Here is a 22,284-nt window from a genome sequence, read left to right as displayed (position 1 = left end):
GTGAACAGGGCCGGGCGTGATGACCCACGCCTGTAATCCCAGCATTTGGGAGGCCAAGGCGGGCAGATTACCTGAGGTCAGGAGTTCGAGACCAGCCTGGCCAACATGGTGAAACCCCATCTCTACGAAAAATACAACTTTGCTGGGCATGGTGGCATGTGCCTGTAGTCCCAGCTACTTGCAAGGCTGAGGCAGGAGAATCACTTGAACCCGGGAGACAGAGGTTGCAGTGAGCCGAGATTGCACCATTGCACTCCAGCTTGGGAGACAAGAGGGAAACTCCATCTTAAAAAAAAAAAAAAAAAGAAGGAGAAGAAAGAAGAAGAAGAGTGATAGGGCCGGGTGCGGTGGCTCATGCCTGTAATCCCAGCACGTTGGGAGGCTGAGGCGGACAGATCACTTGAGGTCAGGAGTTCGAGAGCAGCCTGGGCAACATGGTGAAACCCCGCCTCTACTAGTAAGACAAAAATTAGCTGGGCATGGTGGCATGCTTCTGTAATTGCAGCTACTCAGATGACTGAGGGAGGAGAATCGCTTGAACTCGGGAGGCCGAGGTTGCAGTGAGCTGAGATTGTGCCACTGCACTGCAGCCTGGGTGACAGAGTGAAACCGTGTCTTGAAAAAATAATAATAATAATAAGGGTGATAGGCCCTGTCTTGTCCTGTCAGCAGTTTCTGTCTGTGTTGTGAGGCTCAGGAGGGTATAAGTTATTTGCACCTGAGAGGATTCCCCAGGCAGGAGGCAAGGCATAGAGCTTGAAAAAGTCCATTCCATATAAATGTCTCTATTGTTTTTGTGATAAAATCTGCAAGAAGTGTGACTGGATCAAATCTTTTTTCATGAGGATACACAAGGGTGCAAAAGCATTGTGAAGGGGAATGGACTAGAAAAGAAAGCATCAACATAAATTATTCTTCCAAGTAGGACAAGTTTACAAATGCCCACGACTTCCATGCAGGCATCAGAGAAGGAAGCATGAGCTGCTTTCATGGAGGCTTAGTAGGAAAAAGGTCTATTTTGAACCTGTAATTCCTGCTTGATTTTTCCACCTTTTTATGTGATTGTCTTGCTCTGTCACCAGGCTGGAGTGCAGTGGCCTGATCTCAGCTCACTGCAACCTCCACCTCCTGGGTTCAAGTGATTCTCGTGCCTCAGACTCCTGAGTAACTGGGACTACAGGTGCGCACCACCACACCTGGCTAATTTTTGTATTTTTAGTAGAGACCGGGCTTCACCACATTGGCCAGGCTGGTCTTGAACTCTTGACCTCAGGTGACCCACCCACCTCAACCTCCCAAAGTGCTCAAAGTGCTGGCATTACAGGCGTGAGCCACTGCACCCGGCCACTCATGGATTCATTCTTGCATTCCAAGTGTGTTTGAGCTTCTCCTGGGAGCTGGGTCTCATGCTGGGCACTGTGCTGAGTGCTGAGGAGACATGGTGAACAAGATGAGCATGGCTCCTACCTTCATGAAACTAACCATCTAGAGTGGAGAGAAAACATTATAAATGGGATGAATGTGCAGACGTGCAAGGTGTTGTGGGTATCTGGTCTAGGAGTATTGATCGGGGACAACTTCCCCTAAGAGGTGATGGTTAAGCTGAGAACTGAGGCACTGTCGGGTTTGTAAAGTGAAGGACAAGAAACAACTGACCACTTTCTTTTTTGTCACAGAATCTCGAATCCTGACCTTCTTAGAAACCTACCTTGCCTCGGGTCATCAGAAGCCATTGCCCACAGTCCCTGGGGGACTCAGTCCAGTTCAGAGAGAGCTGGAGGAAGTTGCTATTAAATTTGCTCGCCTGGTCAACTATAACAAGATGGTCTTCTGTCCCTACTATGATGCAATCCTCAGTAAGATCCTCGTCCGATCCTAACGTGTATGCACCCTACAGCAGCAGTATTACTCACTAGCCGCAGAATACCTGTTCTCAACTCTAATGTTGCATTGGAAAATGGCTATATAGTACATGTCTATTTAACAGCACCGATTCCAAAGGGAAGAATATTGTGTATCACTGTTGAAAAGACTTGTTGAAAAATTCAGTGAATTCTATTTTGAGAGATTGTATTTATGAGTGCAAGTTTACAAATCAAAGAAGCTTTTTGTTCTCGAGTTTTATAGGTAACACTCGGCTGTGTCTCCACTCCTCCCCCATCATGTCCTTCTAAGGAGGCTCTTCTGCAATCTGGGTAGTTCTTTCAGATGCCCCATGCTGAGCTGACAGCCATCCAAGCGCAAAAGAGACCAAGCCATGGCCTCACCTCCTGCCCTCCCTCGGACAGCCTCGTCCCTCACCCCTCCCTCCGGGTAGTTTTGTTAGAAGGGCTACATAACGTCTTATTGCCATTTTCTCCCCCTATTTATTGCTTCCTCCCTGCCTGGCCTAGCCAGGGCTCCCAGGCCCTTTTTTCTAGGGAGAGTTATTTGTCTCTCTGTCTTTTTTCTTTTTTACTTTTTTAAAAAATATTTAAACATTCTTTCTTTTAACCGTCCCCCAAAGATACAGAGTTATTGGACTTTAAAAAGCTTGTTCTTTTATACAAAATTACTCCTGCATCTAGCTGAGAGCAGTTATGACTTATGAGATCTAGTGAAAGGAAATTATTTGACTTTTAAGCCTTGAAAATCAAGGAGGAAATGTTTTGAAAAATACTTTACTGTAATGTAAAGGAAGAGAAATGTCTGGAATTCTTACTGAAAAATTGACTCTGAGACAATACGCAGATGTGTTGATTGAATTAAATTCTGGAATTAGATTTAACTGTTTTCAGATAAAATAGCTTGAGTTCACGAATCTCCTAAATAAGGAAGTCATAGAAAATCCCTGGTGTTTGAGCATTATTTTTCGAGGAACTTCAGTGACCAGAATTCCTGACATGTCCTCTGAGTGTGAGTGATTTGGGTCGCATAGATGATCTGTTCTGTTTTTGTGTTTTTTTTTTAAGTGTACACGTGCATGTGTGCATTTTAGACAGGGACATTATATTAGAAGCAGAGCCATGAAACTGGAATGACCTCCAACTGCCAGAAAAGCAAGTAATATCGGCACCTAAAGCCTTCTGGACAGGAAGCTAAGAGAAACTTAGAAGCTGGCCGGGCGTGGTGGCTCATGCCTATAATCCCAGCACTTTGGGAGGCTGAGGCAAGCAGATCATCTGAGGTCAGGAGTTTGAGACCAGCCTGGGCAACATGGTGAAGCCCCATCTCTACTAAAAATACAAAAATTAGCTGGGTGTGGTGGCACGCACCTGTAATCCCAGCTACTTGGGAGGCTGAGGCAGGAGAATCGCTTGAACTCGGGAGGCAGAGGCTGCAGTGAGCTGAGATCGCACCACTACATTCCAGCCTGGGCAACAGAGTGAGACTCTGTCTTAAAAAAAAAAAAAAAAGAAAAGAAAAGAAACTTGGAAGCCATTTCAGAAAGACTCCAGGAAGGCTAGCAGTCGTTCCTACACAACCAGGGGGAAGGACTACATTTTACTGCAAGCAGCTGTTTTCTCTGATCCTTCTTTGTAAGGAAATGCAGTGATTTTGTGTTTTCAAGGAAGACTTGAAGAAGCAGTTGGGTAGGTATTCCAGTAGGACTGATGGGGAGGAAAGCAGATACTCCATGAGAAGGGTATCAGACCCAGAAGAGTCAGAATACATTCTGCTTTCAGGATTTTTGAGATTGCTGATGGTCCCAGGGTTTATACAAGGGCTTGGATCTGGCTGTAGAAACTCAGGTAGAAATTACATGTATGCAGATCAGAGCTGATGTTGGTTCTAATCTATAATGATGTGATAAATTAAAACAAAAAACAAAACAAAAAACAGAGCTGGGCATGGTGGCTTACACTATAATCCCAGTACTTTGGGATGCCACAGCAGGAGGATCACCTGAACGCAGGATTTCAAGTCCAGCCTGGGCAACATAGTGAGATCACATCTCTACAAAAAATACAAAAAAAAATTAGCCTGGCATGGTGGCACACATTTGTACTCCCAGCTACAAGCTGAGGCTGAGGCAAAAGGATTGCTTGCACCCAGGAGTTCAAGGATGCAGTGAACTATGATCGTGCCACTGTGCTCCAGCCTGGGTGACAGAGCCAGACCCTGTCTCTCCTCAACAATAAACGTAGAGCCAGATGTATCTTTTTGGGTCCCAGACAGGAGACTGGAGAATCTGGGTCTCTGTAATCTGGCAGACTGGCCGCATTTTGTGAGGGTACTTTTATTAATATTTATTATTTTTTGTTTGTTTGAAGGTGTGTTTTTTTTTAATAGAAAACATATCACTTCATTTGTTACAGCAAATGATTCAAGAGGGCCCCAGAAAGCTTTTTCATCCACAGAATTACAGAAAGGATAAGTACCCTCACCACCCAAGCCTTTGGTTCATTTTGTTGTTTTGTTTTAATCTCTGTTCTCTTACCACAATGACATGCTGCATCCAGAATGGAACTCTATGTTCAAGTTTTTTTTTTTTTTTTTTTTTTCGAGATGGAGTCTTGCTCTGTCACCCAGGCTGGAGTGCCGTGGTGCGATCTCAGCTTACTGCGAACTCCGACTCCCGGGTTAAAGCGATTCTCCTACCTCAGACTCCTTAGTTGGGATTACAGGCACGTACCACCACGCCTGGCTAATTTTTGGATTCTTAGTAGAGACGGGGTTTCACCATGTTGGCCAGGCTGGTCTCAAACTCTTGACCTCGTGATCCATCCGCCTCGGGCCTCCCAGAGTGTTGGGATTACAGGCATGAGCCACCGCACTTGGCCTGTCTTTAAGTTTTATACTAGTTACGAGGCTAGTCTATCAGAATGTCCCTAATTTAGCTGAGGAACCTGGACAAGTCTTCCTTGATTTCAGCTTCATCCCAAGGCCCGTGAATGTTTTCTTTAAAAAGCTGCAGGCGAATGAGGTAAAATGAACAGAGACATGAGATAGAAGTCAATAGAAGGGCAAAGAGTATGGCTCCCACAGCTCTTCCAAGGCCAAAAAGGCAAAAAGCAGTGTAACCACTACATAGCCCTTGGGAGTCCATGCCTTTAGTTTCTCCTGTAACATGAGCCACAGGACAAAAATCTGGATGGCAAGTGTTACCATGATGGAGACATGGAGGGACTGGGGAAGGCGTGAAGCCAAGCCTCCAGAAGCCAAGATGGCCGTGTTCAAGGATAGTTACTGGATACAATGGATACAAAGGCATCATTGGCACCATAGTTAAAAGAGATGAGGTGGCCTAACAGCGTGAAGAGCAACATGGCCTAGATGGTGTCAGTGCTGACAGACTCTGGCAGGGTCTTAGCACTGGTGAAAAGCCATAAGTGAAAGTAATGAAGACTAGGGCACTTTTCAGGTCAGCCCACCGGATCCACCCACTCTTCTGCCCTTCACTTCCATCAGTGAGCTCAAACAAAATATACCCGATCAGTGAAGAAGCCAGGACAGTCCCAACAAGCCAGTGGGGGGCCAGAAGACCCTCATCCATATACCACCAGATAACCAGAAACACACAAATACTGCACAGCTGCAGGATCAACACACTGGACTCAAATACCACAGCCCAATATTGGTATTTCCGAGCATGGATGTTTTTCCGGAACTCTTCCAGGAACCGCCAGTCCACACAGTTATCAGGAAATGGCTGTTGCTCATACAAGACCCTGTGCCACTTTACCTCCTTTGTGTTAGTTACAGGTTGGGCACACATTATCCTTTCATTCAAACTCAGGCCAGTTTAATCATCCCTCTCATAGAGGTCCATGTGGTTCTTGTTGATGACATTTTGAAATGAGACCTCCCTGGAAATTCCATGTCTTGGTTGATATTCTACCGACCTTTCCTGGTTTTCAGAGGCAGCAATCCAGGCCAGGCCTACAATAGATGAGTTTGTCTCTGAGGCAGGATAATACAGCCAAGTTCCTGCCTGAGAGTTCCTGGGCACGCGTGGCTGGGGGATGGCAGTTGCCTGCCTTTTTCCTTGTAAGGGTACTTTTTTTTTTTTTTTTTTGAGATGGAGTCTGGCTCTGTCACCCAGGCAGGAGTGCAGTGGCACCATCTCGGCTCACTGCAACCTCCGCCTCCTGGGTTCACGCCATTCTCCTGCCTCAGCCTCCTGAGTAGCTGGGACCACAGGCGCCTGGCACCATGCCTGGCTGATTTTTTTGTATTTTTAGTAGAGACGGGGTTTCACTGTGTTAGTCAGGATGGTCTCAATCTCCTGACCTCGTGATCCACCCGCCTCGGCCTCCCAAAGTGCTGGGTTTACAGGCGTGAGCCACCGCGCCCGGCCGTGAGGGTACTTTTAAAGAAGATAACATCTTCCATGGTGTATTCAATGAGGTCATGTCTGGAATTGTTCCCTTGAGGTGGAGGCTGCTCTGTGGCCACTGTGCCTGGCGGTTGTATGATCCTGGGTTCCTGGGCTGAGAAGCCTCAGCCTCAGAGTGTTTGGGGCCTTTTCGTCCCGCTCCAAGACTGAAGGAGAGGAGCTTACCCCCAACTGCACAGCGCTGATCACCACTTCCTGCAGTCATTCTTCCCAAATCTCAAAAACTCTTCTTTTTTAAGAGTAGATTCTTGCAAGGTATTTTTCCCCTCCTGAGTTCTTACATTGCCAGAGTTCCATTTGTACAGTTTGAAATCTTGAGGCATGAATAACTGACTTCACAGATTCTCTTGGCCCCCCACTACCTCGGTGTCCACTGGTGGAATTCTGCAACTGGGCAAAAGTCAAGAATGAAGGAAGCAAACTTCAGAACCACAATATTCATATTGAATCATTTTGTTGTTGCTCTATGAAGATAAGTAAGCTAATTTTCTTCCTGGAATCTCATAGGATTATTACTAAGGGCCAGGGAGATCCGCTTCGTTCATTTAGTCACTCAGGAAGCATTGCTAAGCATCCCCTCTACCGTCCCCTACAGCTCTCCTTCCAAAATGAAACATCCTTTGGAGTGTGTTGTCCTTCAGAATCGAATGGATTCTATATGCTGCATTCAGTAACAGGTTGTGGAGACAAGTGTCTCTTCCTGAAATTGCTAAGTGTATTTGGCAGTAGTACTTTACTACTTGTGGATAGAACTGAGAGTGAGGTCAGTATCACCAAGCCTCTTGGATTTCTTCAGTAGTCTCATGGATGAATGAATGTTTAGAGCAGTAACTGCTACTTTGTTGGCTCTTGGTTGGGTGGATGGATTCTCAGTCCTGGTGTTTTTAAAAATCTCATTCCGGCCGGGCACGGTGGCTCACACTTGTAATCCCAGCACTTTGGGAGGCTGAAGCGGGCGATCACCTGAGGTCAGGAGTTTGAAACCAGCCTGACCAACATGGCAAAACCCTTCTCTATTAAAAATACAAGAATTAGCCGGGTGTGGTGGCACGTGCCTGTAATCCCAGCTACTCGGGAGGCTGAGGCAGGAGAATCACTTGAACCCTGGAGGTGGAGCTTGCAATGAGCCGAGATTGCACCATTGCACTCCAGCCTGGGTGACAGAGTGAGACTCCGTCTCAAAAAAAAAAAAAAAATCTCATTCCGTCTAAAGCAAGCTACAAAATGTGATTATTTATGTCACAATATGACTCAGCCATAAATGTACTTCAGGTAAGAAGCACACTAACATGATATCTTACTGATCAAATGCAGTCGGTAGATATATATGAATTTTTTTCTCTGTGAAGAAAAGCTATTAATAAGTTTGACTTAATAGGCCTATAGTATGCACATACTGGCCAAGATTCTAAATGGATTGTTCAGCAGTTGTGTTTTTGTGGAGGTGCTTATTCTCATTTCTCCAAAGCCTTAAGATTCCTGGGAATAGAGGAAATGTTGCTGCCACCAACTTTGCTGGTGAATTTCAAAGAGAATAGGTGTTTGCTGTTTGATTTCCGGTGACCTTTTGGCGAGCTCTGATGTATATGTAGAACATTTGTGTTTCTTTCCATTTTGAGGCCAGGTGGTAGAGTGGAAAGACTGGGAGCTGTCAGGAAACCAGGGCTCGGATCTCCACTCTGTTATGTACCAGCTGGGGCAAATCAGGGTCCATTCCCAACTCCTTTAAAATGAAAAGACTAGACTTGGTCTTTAAGCTCCCTTCCGATTCTAACATTTTGTGGTAGCAGGATTGTGCACAAAGAATTAGAGAAATATCTGGTTTTAGTCTTTTTTCCTCTATCGCCGCCTTACTGGTTGTACAACATTGAGCCAGTCATTCTCCCCAAGGCCTCAGTATTTTCATTGTTAATTGGGTACACTCCTAATTCACATTGTTGCTGTGAGGATTACATTTGGTAATGAATGTTAGAACGCTTTGTACGTGGAAAAGGACTATACCTTTCTTTTTTAACTACAAAGGCGAACATGTTAACCCCGTACCTGTAGGCGCACATCTGCTGTGGTGTTACATTCCACTGTTAGTGCCCAACCTCCCTTCTGTCAACCACATTTTACAGGCCTGTAGGGAAGGTTTTCTTCCTGTCCTCTCCCAACACTTGTTTACGTTCATCATCTCTTCTGTACTAGAGCTGCAGTCTTACGTTTGCTTACTTCCTGACATCCACCTCCACCCCAGTGATTTCTCCCCATCTCCAGCTCTATATTATTTGAACTAAATGAATCCATGAATGAACCAATGAGTGGATGAATGAATGATAATGGATAATGGTCTATGAAGTCATATTTAAAGGCACTGTCTCATTTGTAAACAATCTAAATAAATAACTACAATGATATTTGCAAGTGTGTATCTATATTGGATTTTGCATTATATAATAATTTTAATGGAAAGTCTTTTTAGTCATAGTATTCAAAGCAACTTCAAGGGCTGGGGAAGGGGATAACCTTTAAGCCCAGGTAAGCTCTGTTTATTAAACTATCAAATGTTCACCGGTACTTTCAGAAATAGCCAGAGTTCTACAAAATATGTGTTAAGTCTAAATAGATATAATTCTACTTAAAACTGTCCCTCATGTGGGTTTCTGTCACACCTGACTTACATTTATTACCTACCAAACTTAAGAACCAGAACTAAGCTATAGGCCTGGTTCGATGGAGTGTCACTTTTCTTGACTTAAAAGTTAGCTTAAAACAAGAAGGGCCGGGTGAGGTGGCTCACGCCTATAATCTTAGCACTTTGGGAGGCTGAGGCAGGCAGATCATTTGAGGCCAGGAGCTCTAGACCAGCCTGGGCAACATGGCTCTATTAAAAGTACAAAAATTAGCCGGGCGTGGTGGCATACACCTGTGCTCCCATCTCAGTAGGCTGAGGTGGGAAGATTGCTTGAGCGCAGGAGGCAGAGGTTGCATTCAGCCAAGATCACACCACTGCATTCCAGCCTGGGTGACAAAGTGAGACCCTATCTCAAAAAAAGAAAAATGAAGAAGGGCTGCACATGGTGGCTAATCCCAGCACTTTGGGAGGCTGTCGTGGGAGGACTGCTTGAGCCCAGGAGTTCAAGACCAGCCTGGACAATACAGGGAGATCCTGTTTCTACATAAAATTTTAAAAAGTAACTGGGCATGGTGGATGGTGGTTTATGCCTGTGGTCCCAGCTACTTGGGAGGCTGAGGTGGGAGGATTATGCTATGATCATGTCTCAAAACAAAAAGACTTCTGAAAATTTGTATTTTCTTTTGTTTTGATTGTTTTTGAGATGGAGTCTCATTCTGTTGTCCGGGCTGGAGTGCAGTGGGACAATCTTGGCTCCCAAGCTCAAGTAATTCTCCTGCCTCAGCCTCCCTGAGTGGCTGGGATTGCAGGTGTGTGCCACCACGCCCAGCTAATTTTTATATTTTTAGTAGAGAGAGGATTTCACCATGCTGCCCAGGCTGGTCTTGAACTCCTGACCTTAGGCGATCTGCTCGCCTTCCGTGCCTGGCTGAAATTTTTATTAAGTAAAACATAAGTTCTCTTGCTCATTGTTATAGTCAAAGAACTACTATGTTAAAAAAAAAAAAAAGCAGAATTTATGAACATGATGACTATGGTTTAATAAAATTGAACTCAACATTTATTTATTAACTATAGGCCAATACTGGGTTATAATATCAAATAAATTCATAATTATTGACCAAGGTCAATATACTAACAAAAATGGTGTTTTTTTCATTCTTTTTCATTGGTACAATTTGATTGTTCAGAAAGTTTACTAGTAGTTTCTATTAACCTTTTACTGTGGCCACATAGGTGCAACCTCTTGTTTGAAGTTTAGTGGTAAAGGCCAGAGTTGACTAATTTTTGTTTAGGAAGGACATACATACAGTCCTTGAAACTTTTGTCTAGTTCTAGAATCTTGAGGAGATGCTGTCATTGCTTTTATAAACAGGAAAAAGATGGATATCTTTTGGCAAATTCTTTGGGTCCAGCAATACTGATATGAGTCCTTGGAACTGTAGGACTGACTATCCCATGAGTCTGCACATTAGATTTCCAAAGGTAAGTTCACATGTCTAACATGCTGCTTGTTGAACTGTTTAACAAAAGGAATGATCAAATATCAGGCAGAATCACCTTAAAAACTAAAAATTCATACATATCTGTAGCAGTTAGAGCATTCAAAAATGTTTTCTTCTAATGAGAATCCTTTTTATGCTCAAAGAGCTGATCATTTCTAGGGTAAAAAATCTTATAAATAAATGCAATAGGAACAGTTATAATATACATAGTAGCCTTAACAATAATTGGTACAGTTTGAATCTGTGTCCCCACCAAATCTCATGTCAAATTGTAATCCCCAGTGTTGGTGGTGGGGCTTGGTGGAAGGTGATTGGTCGGGGGAGGGGGGCGAAGTTCCCATGAATGGGTTAGCACCATCCCCTCGGTGCTGTTCTTCTGATAGTGAGTTCTCGTGAAATCTGGTTGTTTAAAAGTGTGTGGCACCTCCCTCCTTTCTTCATCCTGCTCTGGCCATATAAAACGTCCCTCTTCTCCTTCATCTTCTGCCATGATTATACATTTTCTGAGGCTTCCCCAGAAGCAAATGCCACTATTCTATCTGTACAGCCTACAGAACCATGAGCCAGTTAAGCCTCTTTTCTTTAAAAATTACCCAGTCACAGGTATTTCTTTTTTTTTTTTTTTTTTTTTTTTTTTGAGAGGGAGTCTCGCTCTGTCACCCAGGCTGGGATGCAGTGGCCGGATCTCAGCTCACTGCAAGCTCCGCCTCCCGGGTTTACGCCATTCTCCTGCCTCAGCCTCCCGAGTAGCTGGGACTACAGGCGCCCGCCACCTCGCCCGGCTAGTTATTTTTTGTATTTTTTAGTTGAGATGGGGTTTCACCTTGTTAGCCAGGATGGTCTCGATCTCCTGACCTCGTGATCCGCCCGTCTCGGCCTCCCAAAGTGCTGGGATTACAGGCTTGAGCCACCGCGCCCGGCCCACAGGTATTTCTTTATAGCATTGTCGGAATGGACTGATAGGTGATTAAAGACAATTTTCACCAAGTGTGTGTGTGTGCGCGCACGCACGCGCTAAAAAACGTTTTTTCATGCATGTTTGCGTGGCTTTGTTTTATTGTTTATGGGAACACTTTTGCAGATCACTTACTTACAAGTATTTGAAACTGTTTTGTCTTTTTTTTTTTTTTTTTTTTGAGACGGAGTTTGAGTTTCGCTCTTGATGCCCAGGCTAGAGTGCAATGGTATGATCTTGGCTCACTACAACATCTGCTTCCCAGGTTCAAGCAATTCTCCTGCCTCAGTCTCCCAAGTAGCTGGGATTGTAGGCATGTGCCACCATGCCCAGCTAATTTTGTATTTTTAGTAGAGACGGGGTTTCACCATGTTGGTCAGGCTGGTCTCGAACGCCTGACCTCAGGTGATCCGCCTACCTCAGCCTCCCAAAGAGCTGTGATTATAGGCGTGAGCCACCTCGCCCGGCCTGTTTGTCTTCTTCAAAACACTAACTGTGGAGTCCTAATTAGGGAAAGGGAGTCAGGCTGCTAGGAACAGGGAGAAGCAGATAAATTATGAGTCTGCCTTTCTTCATGGTCCAGGACATGTAGCCGTACTGCACCCAGCTTATCACCAGACACCTTCAAGTTAGCTCACTGCAACCTTGGCATTCTCAGTAGTACATAAAACCCTCTTCAGCACATAGCACCATCCTATAAAATCCCCAGCAAGCCTTTGTCTCTTTGCAGACAAGCCCCATCTCTGCCTGTTCCAGCCTTGCAGTGCATCTTCATACCTTCTCTAATCTACCTTTCTCTACCTACAATCGTCTTGGTAAGTTTCTTCTTACCCCCACACCATCAGCCCCAGATAGTCGCTGCTCACCCATGACACTAACCACCAAAAATGGCACTTCAGGAACAAGTCTACACCTCTATATTTTATTTTTGAAACAGGGTCTCACTCTGTCGCCCAGGCTGGAGTACAGTAGTGCGATCATGGTTCACTGCAGCCTTGGCCTCCTGGGCTCAGGTGATCCTCCCACCACAGCCTCCAGAGTAGCTGGGGCTACAGGCTTGTGCTACCATGTCCAGCTAACTTTTTTTTTTTTTTTTGGTATTTTTAGTAGAGACGGGGTTTCACTATGTTGGCCAGCTGGCCTCGAACTCCTGGCCTCAAGTAATCTTCAGCCTCCCAAAATGCTGGGATTACAGGCACAAGCCACTGTGCCCAGCCTACACCTCTATATTTTAAAGTCTATGCCATATGGTACTACTTGTGTCTTTTTTTTTTTTTTTTTTTTTTTTTGAGAGTCCCGCTCTGTCACCCAGGCTGGAGTGCAGTGGTGCTCTCTCGGCTCACTGCAACCTCTGCCTCACAGGTTCAAGCAATTCTTACGCCTTCGCCTCCCAAGTAGCTGGATTTACAGGCTTGTGCTACCATGCCCAGCTAATTTTTGTTGGTATTTTTAGTAGAGACAGGGTTTCACTATGTTGGCCAGGCTGATCTTGAACTCCTGGCCTCAAATAATCTGCCCGCCTCGGCCTTCCAAAGTGCTGGGATTTACAGGCGTGAGCCACCGCACCTGGCCTACTTGTGTCTTAAGTTTTGATGGTAACTGTGATATTTTTTAAAAACTCACAACTTGAAAGTGATACTTGAAAGGGTAAGAAAGTCTGAATTAGAGGCAGCTGACTTTGTTTTGAGAGGCGATTTTAGCTTTAATGGGAAAATACTGGAAACTAAACACACTTTTGACCAATTTATATAACCTTGCTACATATAAATTTATATGAGAAAATGATTCAGGAAAACTTTTCTTTTACAAGTAAGGCTTTTGTGGGCCATCTGAAGCTGATTTTAAATGTCAGATTATTTAATCACATCTGAATTCAAATTCTAAACTGTCTAAATTGTTTCTAATATGTAAGATCATTTCTTTATAACCATAATACTTGTCCTCCCCTCCTTTTTGTTTCCTTCCTGCTTTTTAGTTTTTAACACGTAAAGAGAAGAGGAGGTAATGTTACCAAAGAGCACAGTCTATTTCTTTGGACTTAATTTGCATGACAAGTTTTTGCTCACTGTAATTAGAATTTAGTTAAATAGATGTCATTTTCCTTAATGTTATCTATGTTTAGCTCATGGGAAAAAAAAGGTTCTTGAGAACTGGCCACGTGTGAAAATATTCAAGTTCAGTATCCCTAATCTGAAATCCAAAGTGTTCCAAAATCCAAAACCTTTTGGGTGTCAACATGATGCACAAAGAAAATGCTTAGTGGAGTTTTTTGGAATTTGGACTTTTGGATTAGGGATGGTGAACTGGTAAGTATGATGCAAATATTCTGAAATCTAAACAAATCCAAAATCCTGAACACTTCTGGTCCCAAGTATATTCAGATAAGGGACACTCTGTGTGAGAACAAGACAGCAGGTGGTTAAAGGAATTTCCACACTTAGGTTGCTTTCAAGAGAGACAAAAGTATTAACAGGATCTTAATCTGCCTCAGATTTACTGGGGAGCAAATGCATTCATATTTGAGGATTTCTAAAATGGTAGAGGCTGAGGTGGATCACGAGGTCAGGAGATCGAGACCATCCTGGCTAACAAGGTGAAACCCCGTCTCTACTAAAAAAATACAAAAAAACTAGCCAGGCAAGGTGGCGGGCGCCGGTAGTCCCAGCTACTCGGGAGGCTGAGGCAGGAGAATGGCGTAAACCTGGGAGGCGGAGCTTGCAGTGAGCTGAGAACCGGCCATTGCACTCCAGCCTGGGCAACAGAGCAAGACTCCATCTCAAAAAAACAAAAAAAAATGTTTTTAGTTAGCACCAAAAAAGACCAGGAAAGAGTATGTGATTAATACATTTAGTAAATACAAGATGACTTTTCCTTGTACTGACATTTATTTTTAAATGGTATTGGATAAATAACATAAAAAAAGTAGTTATTGTAAATAAAATCTGAAAGGAGCAGAGGAAGCATGATGTTTCTGAATCCTTTTATTTTTCAAAGGACTTTTAAAATTTCAAACTACAAAACGGATTTCATACATTCTGCCATAAATAAAAACAAACAATAAGGCAGGACTCTACATAAGCAAACCAAGAACAATTGTTTTCAGAAAATGTGATAAAATGCTTTACAATCATAAGCCATCCAGTTTTTAAAATAAAACTGTTGAAAAACTCACAAATCTTCAAGCGGCACATACAAGACACCCTTGAAGAGGGAACAAAATGTGGTTCTGCCATTTTGTATTGTTCTCACATTTTTGAAAACCTAATTTTGCTTAGAGCATAGGTCTGTTCCATATTCTAAAATTCACACAGGTTGGTTTGTTTTTTCTCAAGAACCATATGATAGAGGCACCAATGACAATACAACTTTGTTTCCAAGAACCTTGTAACAAAGCGTTGTCTCTTTTAAACATACGACTTGAGGCAAAAGGAATCCTGGACAGGAGTTTTCTGCAGAGGCGTTTAAGCCCTACCGAATCCGCTTCTGCTGCCGTGCTCTGTAAATGTCATGAACAGGGGGGACAACGGCTCCCTTTTCTTCATCTTCATCTGAATCCTCGTTGGGCCTTTTGACGGCCTTGGTGAGTACTGCATTACTTTCCACAGGGCCGTTGCCTTCTACAGCTAGCTCTGGGGCCCCACCAGTAATGATCCTCACAGCTTCCTCAACAGCTGTTAAAACAACAAAACGTAAAAACATATTCCACTATGAAAGGGTATGTATGTTCAACTGTGGACACTTTATAGTTCATTTCATAGCCTACTAATTTAGCAAAACATGGGATAGTACTACTGATACTAAATAATGAAAGAAAAAGACAAAAGCTGCTGTTAAAACTAATAATTTTAATAAGCCAAAGTACATGTTCACATGAATAGAAAAGATAAACTTTTATGACATTTTACTTAGTGGAATTCAGTATGAATAAGCCTCTCTCTGCCAAAGAGGGTTTGGGTAACTCCTGGGTTTCACTGTACTTCAAATTGGCTGGCTGGTTTCAAAAACTTCAGTGGCAGAGAATAATAATCTCTACGGCTTATGAGACAACAATGTGGAATGACACTCTGAAATGGATTTTCTGTTACTTACTATTTGGTATCTTGCATCTTCGGAAAATTTCCATCAGTTCATCCACTTGTACGAAAGGACCCTATTTTGACATGAATAAATTTTAATCCCAGTAATCTGACAAGTTAAAATAGCAGTAACTTTATACACAATTACTGTAACCCACAGAGCCAGTATCTACCGTGAAAATAAGTGAACAAACCTGGAAACAGATAGGAGGAGGGAGAAGTTTCATTAAAACAACAGCTGCAGGAGGGACTGGGAACACTCCACCAGGTACAGGGTGTAAGCCTGGAGCTGTGAGAAAAAGAAAAGTATGAATCAAGTGGGATGGAAGAATTTCTACACAGAGCTAAAATCAAGTGACTTGCACATAAAGATCTTCCATGTCTATGCTGCTTTGTTCTGGACACTGAAAATACTTTTAGGGCTTTACCAAACCAAAGTGGGTGAGACAGAGCAGTCTCAATGCCATGGCCACTGCGAGGCAGAGAAGTAGACAAGTGACTTTGTATAAGACAATTGGGGACTGAACTAAAGTCAGTTTTTGTCAAAGACTGTTTCTGAGTTACACAAGTCATTTGTTTAGCAATCCTTTTTCAAGTCAATTATTCAACAGCATATTTAATCAGAAGGGCTTTGTTCAAAAAGAATCTAGAGAGGCTACTAACCATTAGTAAGTAAAGAAACCAACATTGTATCAGTGAAGAAAGTTTCCAGCTGTTCAGGTAAAAAGCTGTTTAGCTTTTTTTTTTTTTTGATACAGAGTTTCGCTCTTGTTACCCAGGCTGGAGTGCAATAGCAAGATCTGGGCTCACTGCAACCTCCGCCTCCTGGGTTCAAGTGATTCTCCTGCCTCAGCCTCCCAAGTAGCTGGGATTACATGCGTGTGCCACCATGCCCAGAAAATTTTTGTATTTTTAGTAAAGACAGGGTTTCACCATGTTGGTCAGGCTGGTCTTGAACTCCTGACCTCAGCTGATCCACCTGCCTTGGCCTCCCAAAGTGCTGGGATTACAGGCGTGAACCACTGCACCTGGGCATAGCAGCATTTCTGAAAACCAAGTATTACTGCCAAAATGGGTTCCTGGAATCTGGATCATTGAAGTTTTGTTTTTAGGACATTCTTAGTTAATCTGTTTCAAAGATTAAAGCTAAATCACTTGTCATAGTGACCCTAAGTCTAATAATTAACCCACAATTGAGAGGCCATGTCACTTTACCCCCACACTTTGGATTTAAATCAACAAACAAACCGAGGTCTCAGTACTGGATCTAAAGTCATGGCTTACGTGCTAAATGTCGTGGCTGAAATGGAATCATCTGCTGAGTGTCTGGTTTAGGGTATTCTGGTTTTCTATCCACTTCATCTTTCAGAACAGGCACTATAGAAGGAGCTACAACTGGGTCTGGAATTATAGCTGCTAGCTTAGCACGGGAGACATCCTGAAAATGCAGAACAGAAGAATCCTAAACCTGAAAAAGGGACTACTAGAGAATAATCGTGCAATTCATAACCTTGAGGATACAGTGTGAATATCTGGGTTAAAACCACAGGAAGAAAATGGAGACGGATAAGCAAGGACTCTAATGATGGTAAAGATTGTTACTCAACAAGGAAAGCCATTTGGTTCTAAGACTCTGTATTATAACTTTACCCCAACACAAGTTAAAAGTCATTAAACTCAGTGTTGCCAGGTAGGACATTTGTAGGACAGATACAAGTTTTTTTGGGTAGTCATAAGACTGGGAACTAAGTAGAGGTCAGGATAATTTGGAGGAAAATTCAAGATTTTAGATCTTCTGACACCTCCCTTCCATTAGAATTGAACATCAGTTTCATTAAACGAAGCTGGATTAAGTGACGTCCTGTTTTGTGAAGGCATCACACGGGTTAAGATTTTGCTAATGCAATGAAAAGTTATTTCCAATGTGCTATTTATTACAGGGGACAAGGAATATTTATTGAGCAGACACTATTCATCAGGCAATTTTAGCCATTTATTCTCTCTTTAATGAAGCAAATAGTAACATCTCCATTTTATAGAAGGGACTGAAGCTCACAAAGGTTTTGATATTTCCCAGGTCACACAGATAGTAAGTAGAGAGAGGAGGATTGGGAGGGCAGGCCTCTCTGACCTCAAATCCATCCACAGTCTTCCTTTCAGTACACTAGCATTGCCCTGCCAGGGCTAAGACAAGATATGCCAAAGGGAGCAATACAGTCACCTATGAACAGAGGCCCTATCTCAGAGGAGCTCCCCTGCTCCAGGCAACCCAGTGTCACTCTGTCTGTCTAGAAACAAAATAACCCCTTTTTGCCACCAACGAAGGATAGAAAAGCATTCCACTTTCTCAAAATTTGTTGAAATGCAGTTGGTGACATCTGGTATTAATTATATAAGCAAATCTAAATGGTAGGCACATTGGGTATCACTTTTAAAAAATCTTTCTCACACAGATACATATACACCATACCACTCACCATAACACACAGAAGCACATTAATCCTTCCCCAAAAAACAAGAGTAGAAACAAATGTAAGATGGAAAACATCATATTCAGGAAGTAGTTCTACTCCTGAATACTTGCTATTTTCTTTTTTTTTTTTTTGAAACAGAGTCTCACTCTGTCACCCAGGCTGGAGTACAGTGGCACTATCTCAGCTCACTACAACCTCCCAGGTTCAAGCAATTCTCCTGCCTCAGCCTCCTGAGTAGCTAGGATTACAGATGCCCGCCACCAAGCCCAGCTAATTTTTGTATTTTAGTAGAGACGGGGTTTCACCATGTTGGCTAGGCTGGTCTCAAACTCCTGACCTCCGATGATCCAGCCGCCTCGGCCTCCCAAAGTGCTGGGATTACAGGTGTGAGTCACCACATCTGGCCACTATAAGATCTTTCTTTTCTGTTTATTTGTATTTTTTAATTTTTTTTTTTTTTTTTTAAAGACAAGATCTCACTCTGTCACCCAGTCAGGAGTGCAGTGGCTTGATCACGGCTCACTAAAGTAGCCTCAGCTTCCCTCTTGGGCTCATCTTGGCCTCCCGAATAGCTGGGACCATTGGCAGGTGCCACCACACCTGGCTAATTGTTGTATTTTTCCCTCTTTTTTTGGTAGAGATGGGATTTCATCATGTTTCCCAGGCTGGTCTTGAACTACTGGGCTCAAGTGATCCACCCGTCTCAGCCTCCCAAAGTGCTGGGATTATAGGCATGAGTCACCATGCCTGGCAGATCTTTATTTTAATTAACTGCCTTAATTTTCATTTTCATCTTGGAAAAGTTGAAATAGCCTTTTCTAGCAATGGCACAAAGTACAGTAAGTCCCTCACTTAACATTGTTAATAGGTTCTAGGAAACTGCAACTTTTAGAGAAATGATGGGCTAGGCGTGATGGCTGCCGCCTGTAATCCCAGCACTTTGGGAGGCCAAGGCAAGTGGATCCCTTGAGCCTAGGAGTTAGAGGCCAGCCCGGGCAACATGGTGAAACCCCATCTCCACAAAAAAATACAAAAATTAGCCAGGTGTGGTGGCATTTGCCTGTAATCCCAACTACTTGGGAGGCTGAAACAGGAGATCACCTGAGCCCAGGGAAGTCAAGGCTGCAGTGAGCCATGATCTCACCATTGCACTCCAGCCTGGGCGATAGAGTGAGACCATTTCAAAAAAAAAATAAAAATAGAGAGAGAGAGAAACGATGTATAGCAAAACCAATACTTTTCTTATCAAGGTTATAACAAAACCATGTTAAACACAAAAACGTTATTTGAGGACCCACTGCATATCATTTAGCTTAAAGTCAAAGTTCTAAGAACCTATCAGTAATGTTAAATGAGGACTTACTGTAGTCTTAAAATATCTTTGACTTTTCATTGAGAAGCAGTTAAAACTAGAAGAAGAAACTAACTTATCCCTGAGCAGTAATCCTATGGTTCATACTAGGAATCTGCGTCTGGCACAGAAATAGGGCTTCCATTAACAAAAATGTCTGAATATCAATTATGGGTAGTTTTTCCTCAAAATATTTTATCTGGATCAGACAGAGCAAGACCCAGGCTAAAAGAGGGCCGTGAGAAAAAGGAGAATGATGGTTAGGAACATCCTAATGGTGGTTGCCTTAAAAAGATCAACCGAGGACTTCTCTGCGAATTTCCATCTTAGTCTTTGTTCACATGTCACAGAAAGATTAAGAGATGATATAACGGTTTTCTTAGCACGGGATGTTTCTGGGGCTTTGTAAATATTAATCTCTCCCTGTGGCCCGAACAGGTTCAGGTGCCAGATTTGTTTTCTTATGACTCAGTAGTCGCTATAGAAGAGTTCCATTCATAGATGAGTTAATTCCCCCAAAGGTCACTGAAGGAGCGCTGTTTTAAGAATACAAATCCCTCAAGGAACTTTATGGATTTAATAAGCTGTAATATTTCTTCATTATATCTTACAAAATATGCAACAGGAACTATATTTGGTTTAAGATCGGTCAAAATATATGTATCAATTTGATAAGAACTATTAGAAAAAAAAGTAATACCTAAGGTAACATTCAGATTTTCTTTTGTTTCTCTTCCCTCCACACCTCCTCCATCTTGCCCACCAGATATAAGATATAAGGCACTGACAATTTCAGGGACAGAATGAAACTATTAAATCCCATTTCAATTCTCATTTTGTGCAGCTACTCTGACACTCAGCATTTCCTAAACCCCAGGAAAATCTCTGAACTTTTTTCTTGTTTCCTGCAAATCTATTCCAAAACTAGATTAATTCACATTTCAGAATTTAGAGTGCAGGTTATCAATGAACTCTTCTAAAACACTGGAAAAGTGAGGACATTCCACATCTTGATCCTAAGTACATACCTTATAACCAAGTGCTTTTAATTCACTTGCAGAGCAAGGATATAAATCCATGAACTTGTATCTATCTACTAGTAAAGCCGTTTCTTTCCCTTCATACTCTTCTTTGAATGCTGTAAACCGTCTTTTCTCCACCTTGAGTATACTAGCTAGATCACCAATATTACTTTCAAATGCTAGAAATCGGGCCCAGATTTCTCTGCAAGAAAAGAAATACAATTAATACTTTAATTATTCTGGGTTTAGGGCAGGGAGTTCATTTACAAAAACGCCTTAAGCTCTCTCTTTTCCCCATAAGTTATAAAAAGTGACTTTTTATTATAAAGATTTTTAAACTATAGAAAAATAGAATAGTATAATGAATACCTACATACCACTACCTATATTGCTAATATTTTGCCATATTTGCTTCATCTTATTTTTGCTTAAGTATTTTTTTTTTTGAGATGGAGTCTTGCTCTTGTCCCCCAGGTAGGAGTACAATGGCACGATCTCAGCTCACAACGTCTGCCTCCCGGGTTCAAGCAATTCTCGTTACTCAGCCTCCCAAGTAGCTGGGATTACAGGCGCCCGCGACCACGCCCGGCTGATATTCGTATTTTTAGTAGAGATGGGGTTTCCCCAGGTTGGCCAGGCTGGTCTCAAACACCCTACCTCAGGTGATCCACCCGCCTCGGCCTCCCAAAGTGCTGGGATTACAGGCGTGAGCCACCGCACCCAGCCTGCTTAAGTATTTCAAAGTAAATTATAAACCTATCACTTCAGTATTTAAGCCCATTTTTGAGTTTTTACTTATTTAGTATATAGCTTCTTCTTTGTGGTCAACATGAGAGACTTACCTTAGAGAGGGTAAACTCTAGGCGGAGGAGTTGGAAAAGGAACCTAGACAGATTTCTAATTTCTCCTGAATAATGTGGCTTCATTATTTTGTTTAAGTGGCAGGAATTATAATGTAGAATACATTCTTCATCTAATATATGAATAAAAATATACTCCAAAATCTAGTATGATTACTCTATTGTTTCCCATTAATGTGGATCACTGGGGACGAACTGGTGCCTCATCATTGTTCTAACAGCTAAAATTAATGCTCTGAGACTGCTTAAATGTCACTATGCACCTTTGTACTAAAGTAATATATTAAGTACCTCTTATATACCAGATGTGTGGCTATCACAAAAAATCCTATACTGGTAGACATTATTGTTAATAAGAAAATGAGGATTGGTATAGCTATGAAATTTGCCATCTAGTTGGCTGAGTTGGATATTGAACAAGACTCCAAAGCCTTACTATATTTCCACTGTACCAATCCACAATGTTATTCCTCTGTATGGTAAAACTAACAGAGACAAAACCATAAGTCAGAGACATAATATGTAAAACAAACTTTCAATATACAAGAAGAGTCTTCACTTTTGAGTAAGGGAGGTGAAAATTTCAGAATGCCTAACATGTTAGTATCAATTTCTAGGGAGATATATATATGTGTGTGTGTGTGTGTGTGTGTGTGTGTATACATATATATGTGTTATATATACATACATATATATATTATATATACATACACACACATACATAAATATACATAAATATACACATCTCTCTCTCTCTCTCTCTCTGGGTTGTTTTTTTTTTCCTTGAGACAGAGTCTCACTCTGTCACCCAGGCTGGAGTGCAGAGGTATGACCATAGCTCACTGGAGCCTCAACTTCCTGGGCTCAAGCAATCCTCCTGCTCCCACCTCCGCCTCCCAGTATCTGGGACTACAGGCATGCACCACCACACCCAGCTAATTTTTAAAGTTTTTTTTGTATAGATGGGGTCTCACTATGTTGCCCAGGCTGGTCTCAAACTCCTGGGCTCAAGTCATCTTTCCACCTTGGCCTCCCAAAATGCTGGGATTACAGGCATGAGCCACTAATTCTGGTTAGAGATACATAGTAAACAAGAAAGATGATA

At 42.5% G+C, this 22,284-nt stretch overlaps 2 protein-coding genes and 1 pseudogene across 9 annotated transcripts in view; 1 reads left to right on the top strand and 2 right to left on the bottom strand.

The window, feature by feature from the left end:
- The window catches only part of TCP11L1 (t-complex 11 like 1), a 32,609-nt gene extending 29,782 nt beyond the window's left edge, over positions 1–2,827 (top strand). For 7 of the 8 annotated variants that reach the window (XM_077960381.1, XM_077960382.1, XM_015114502.3 and 4 more), the window contains exon 10: positions 1,677–2,827. In XM_077960381.1, the coding sequence (XP_077816507.1) occupies positions 1,677–1,879 (203 nt within the window). In that variant the 3' untranslated portion in view covers positions 1,880–2,827. 8 annotated transcript variants of the gene reach the window in all.
- A 1,989-nt stretch (positions 2,828–4,816) lies between these two features.
- Positions 4,817–5,698, bottom strand: LOC144334271 (phosphatidylinositol N-acetylglucosaminyltransferase subunit C-like; annotated as a pseudogene).
- Positions 5,699–14,362: 8,664 nt separating this feature from the next.
- CSTF3 (cleavage stimulation factor subunit 3) overlaps positions 14,363–22,284 on the bottom strand; it is a 78,022-nt gene continuing 70,100 nt past the window's right edge. Inside the window, exons 17-21 of the mRNA NM_001257622.1 lie at positions 20,326–20,521; positions 16,757–16,910; positions 15,667–15,761; positions 15,486–15,546; positions 14,363–15,067 (exon numbers count right to left, since the gene is read on the bottom strand). Coding sequence (NP_001244551.1) covers positions 14,865–15,067; positions 15,486–15,546; positions 15,667–15,761; positions 16,757–16,910; positions 20,326–20,521 — 709 coding nt within the window. The 3' untranslated portion in view covers positions 14,363–14,864. The remainder of the gene's footprint in view (positions 15,068–15,485; positions 15,547–15,666; positions 15,762–16,756; positions 16,911–20,325; positions 20,522–22,284) is intronic.

This window comes from Macaca mulatta, chromosome 14 (genome assembly GCF_049350105.2).
Source record: "Macaca mulatta isolate MMU2019108-1 chromosome 14, T2T-MMU8v2.0, whole genome shotgun sequence".
In the NCBI taxonomy this organism is placed as follows: Eukaryota; Metazoa; Chordata; class Mammalia; order Primates; family Cercopithecidae; genus Macaca; species Macaca mulatta.
The sequence above is the reverse complement of the archived record's forward strand: the minus strand, read 5'-3'. Positions and strand labels throughout refer to the sequence as shown.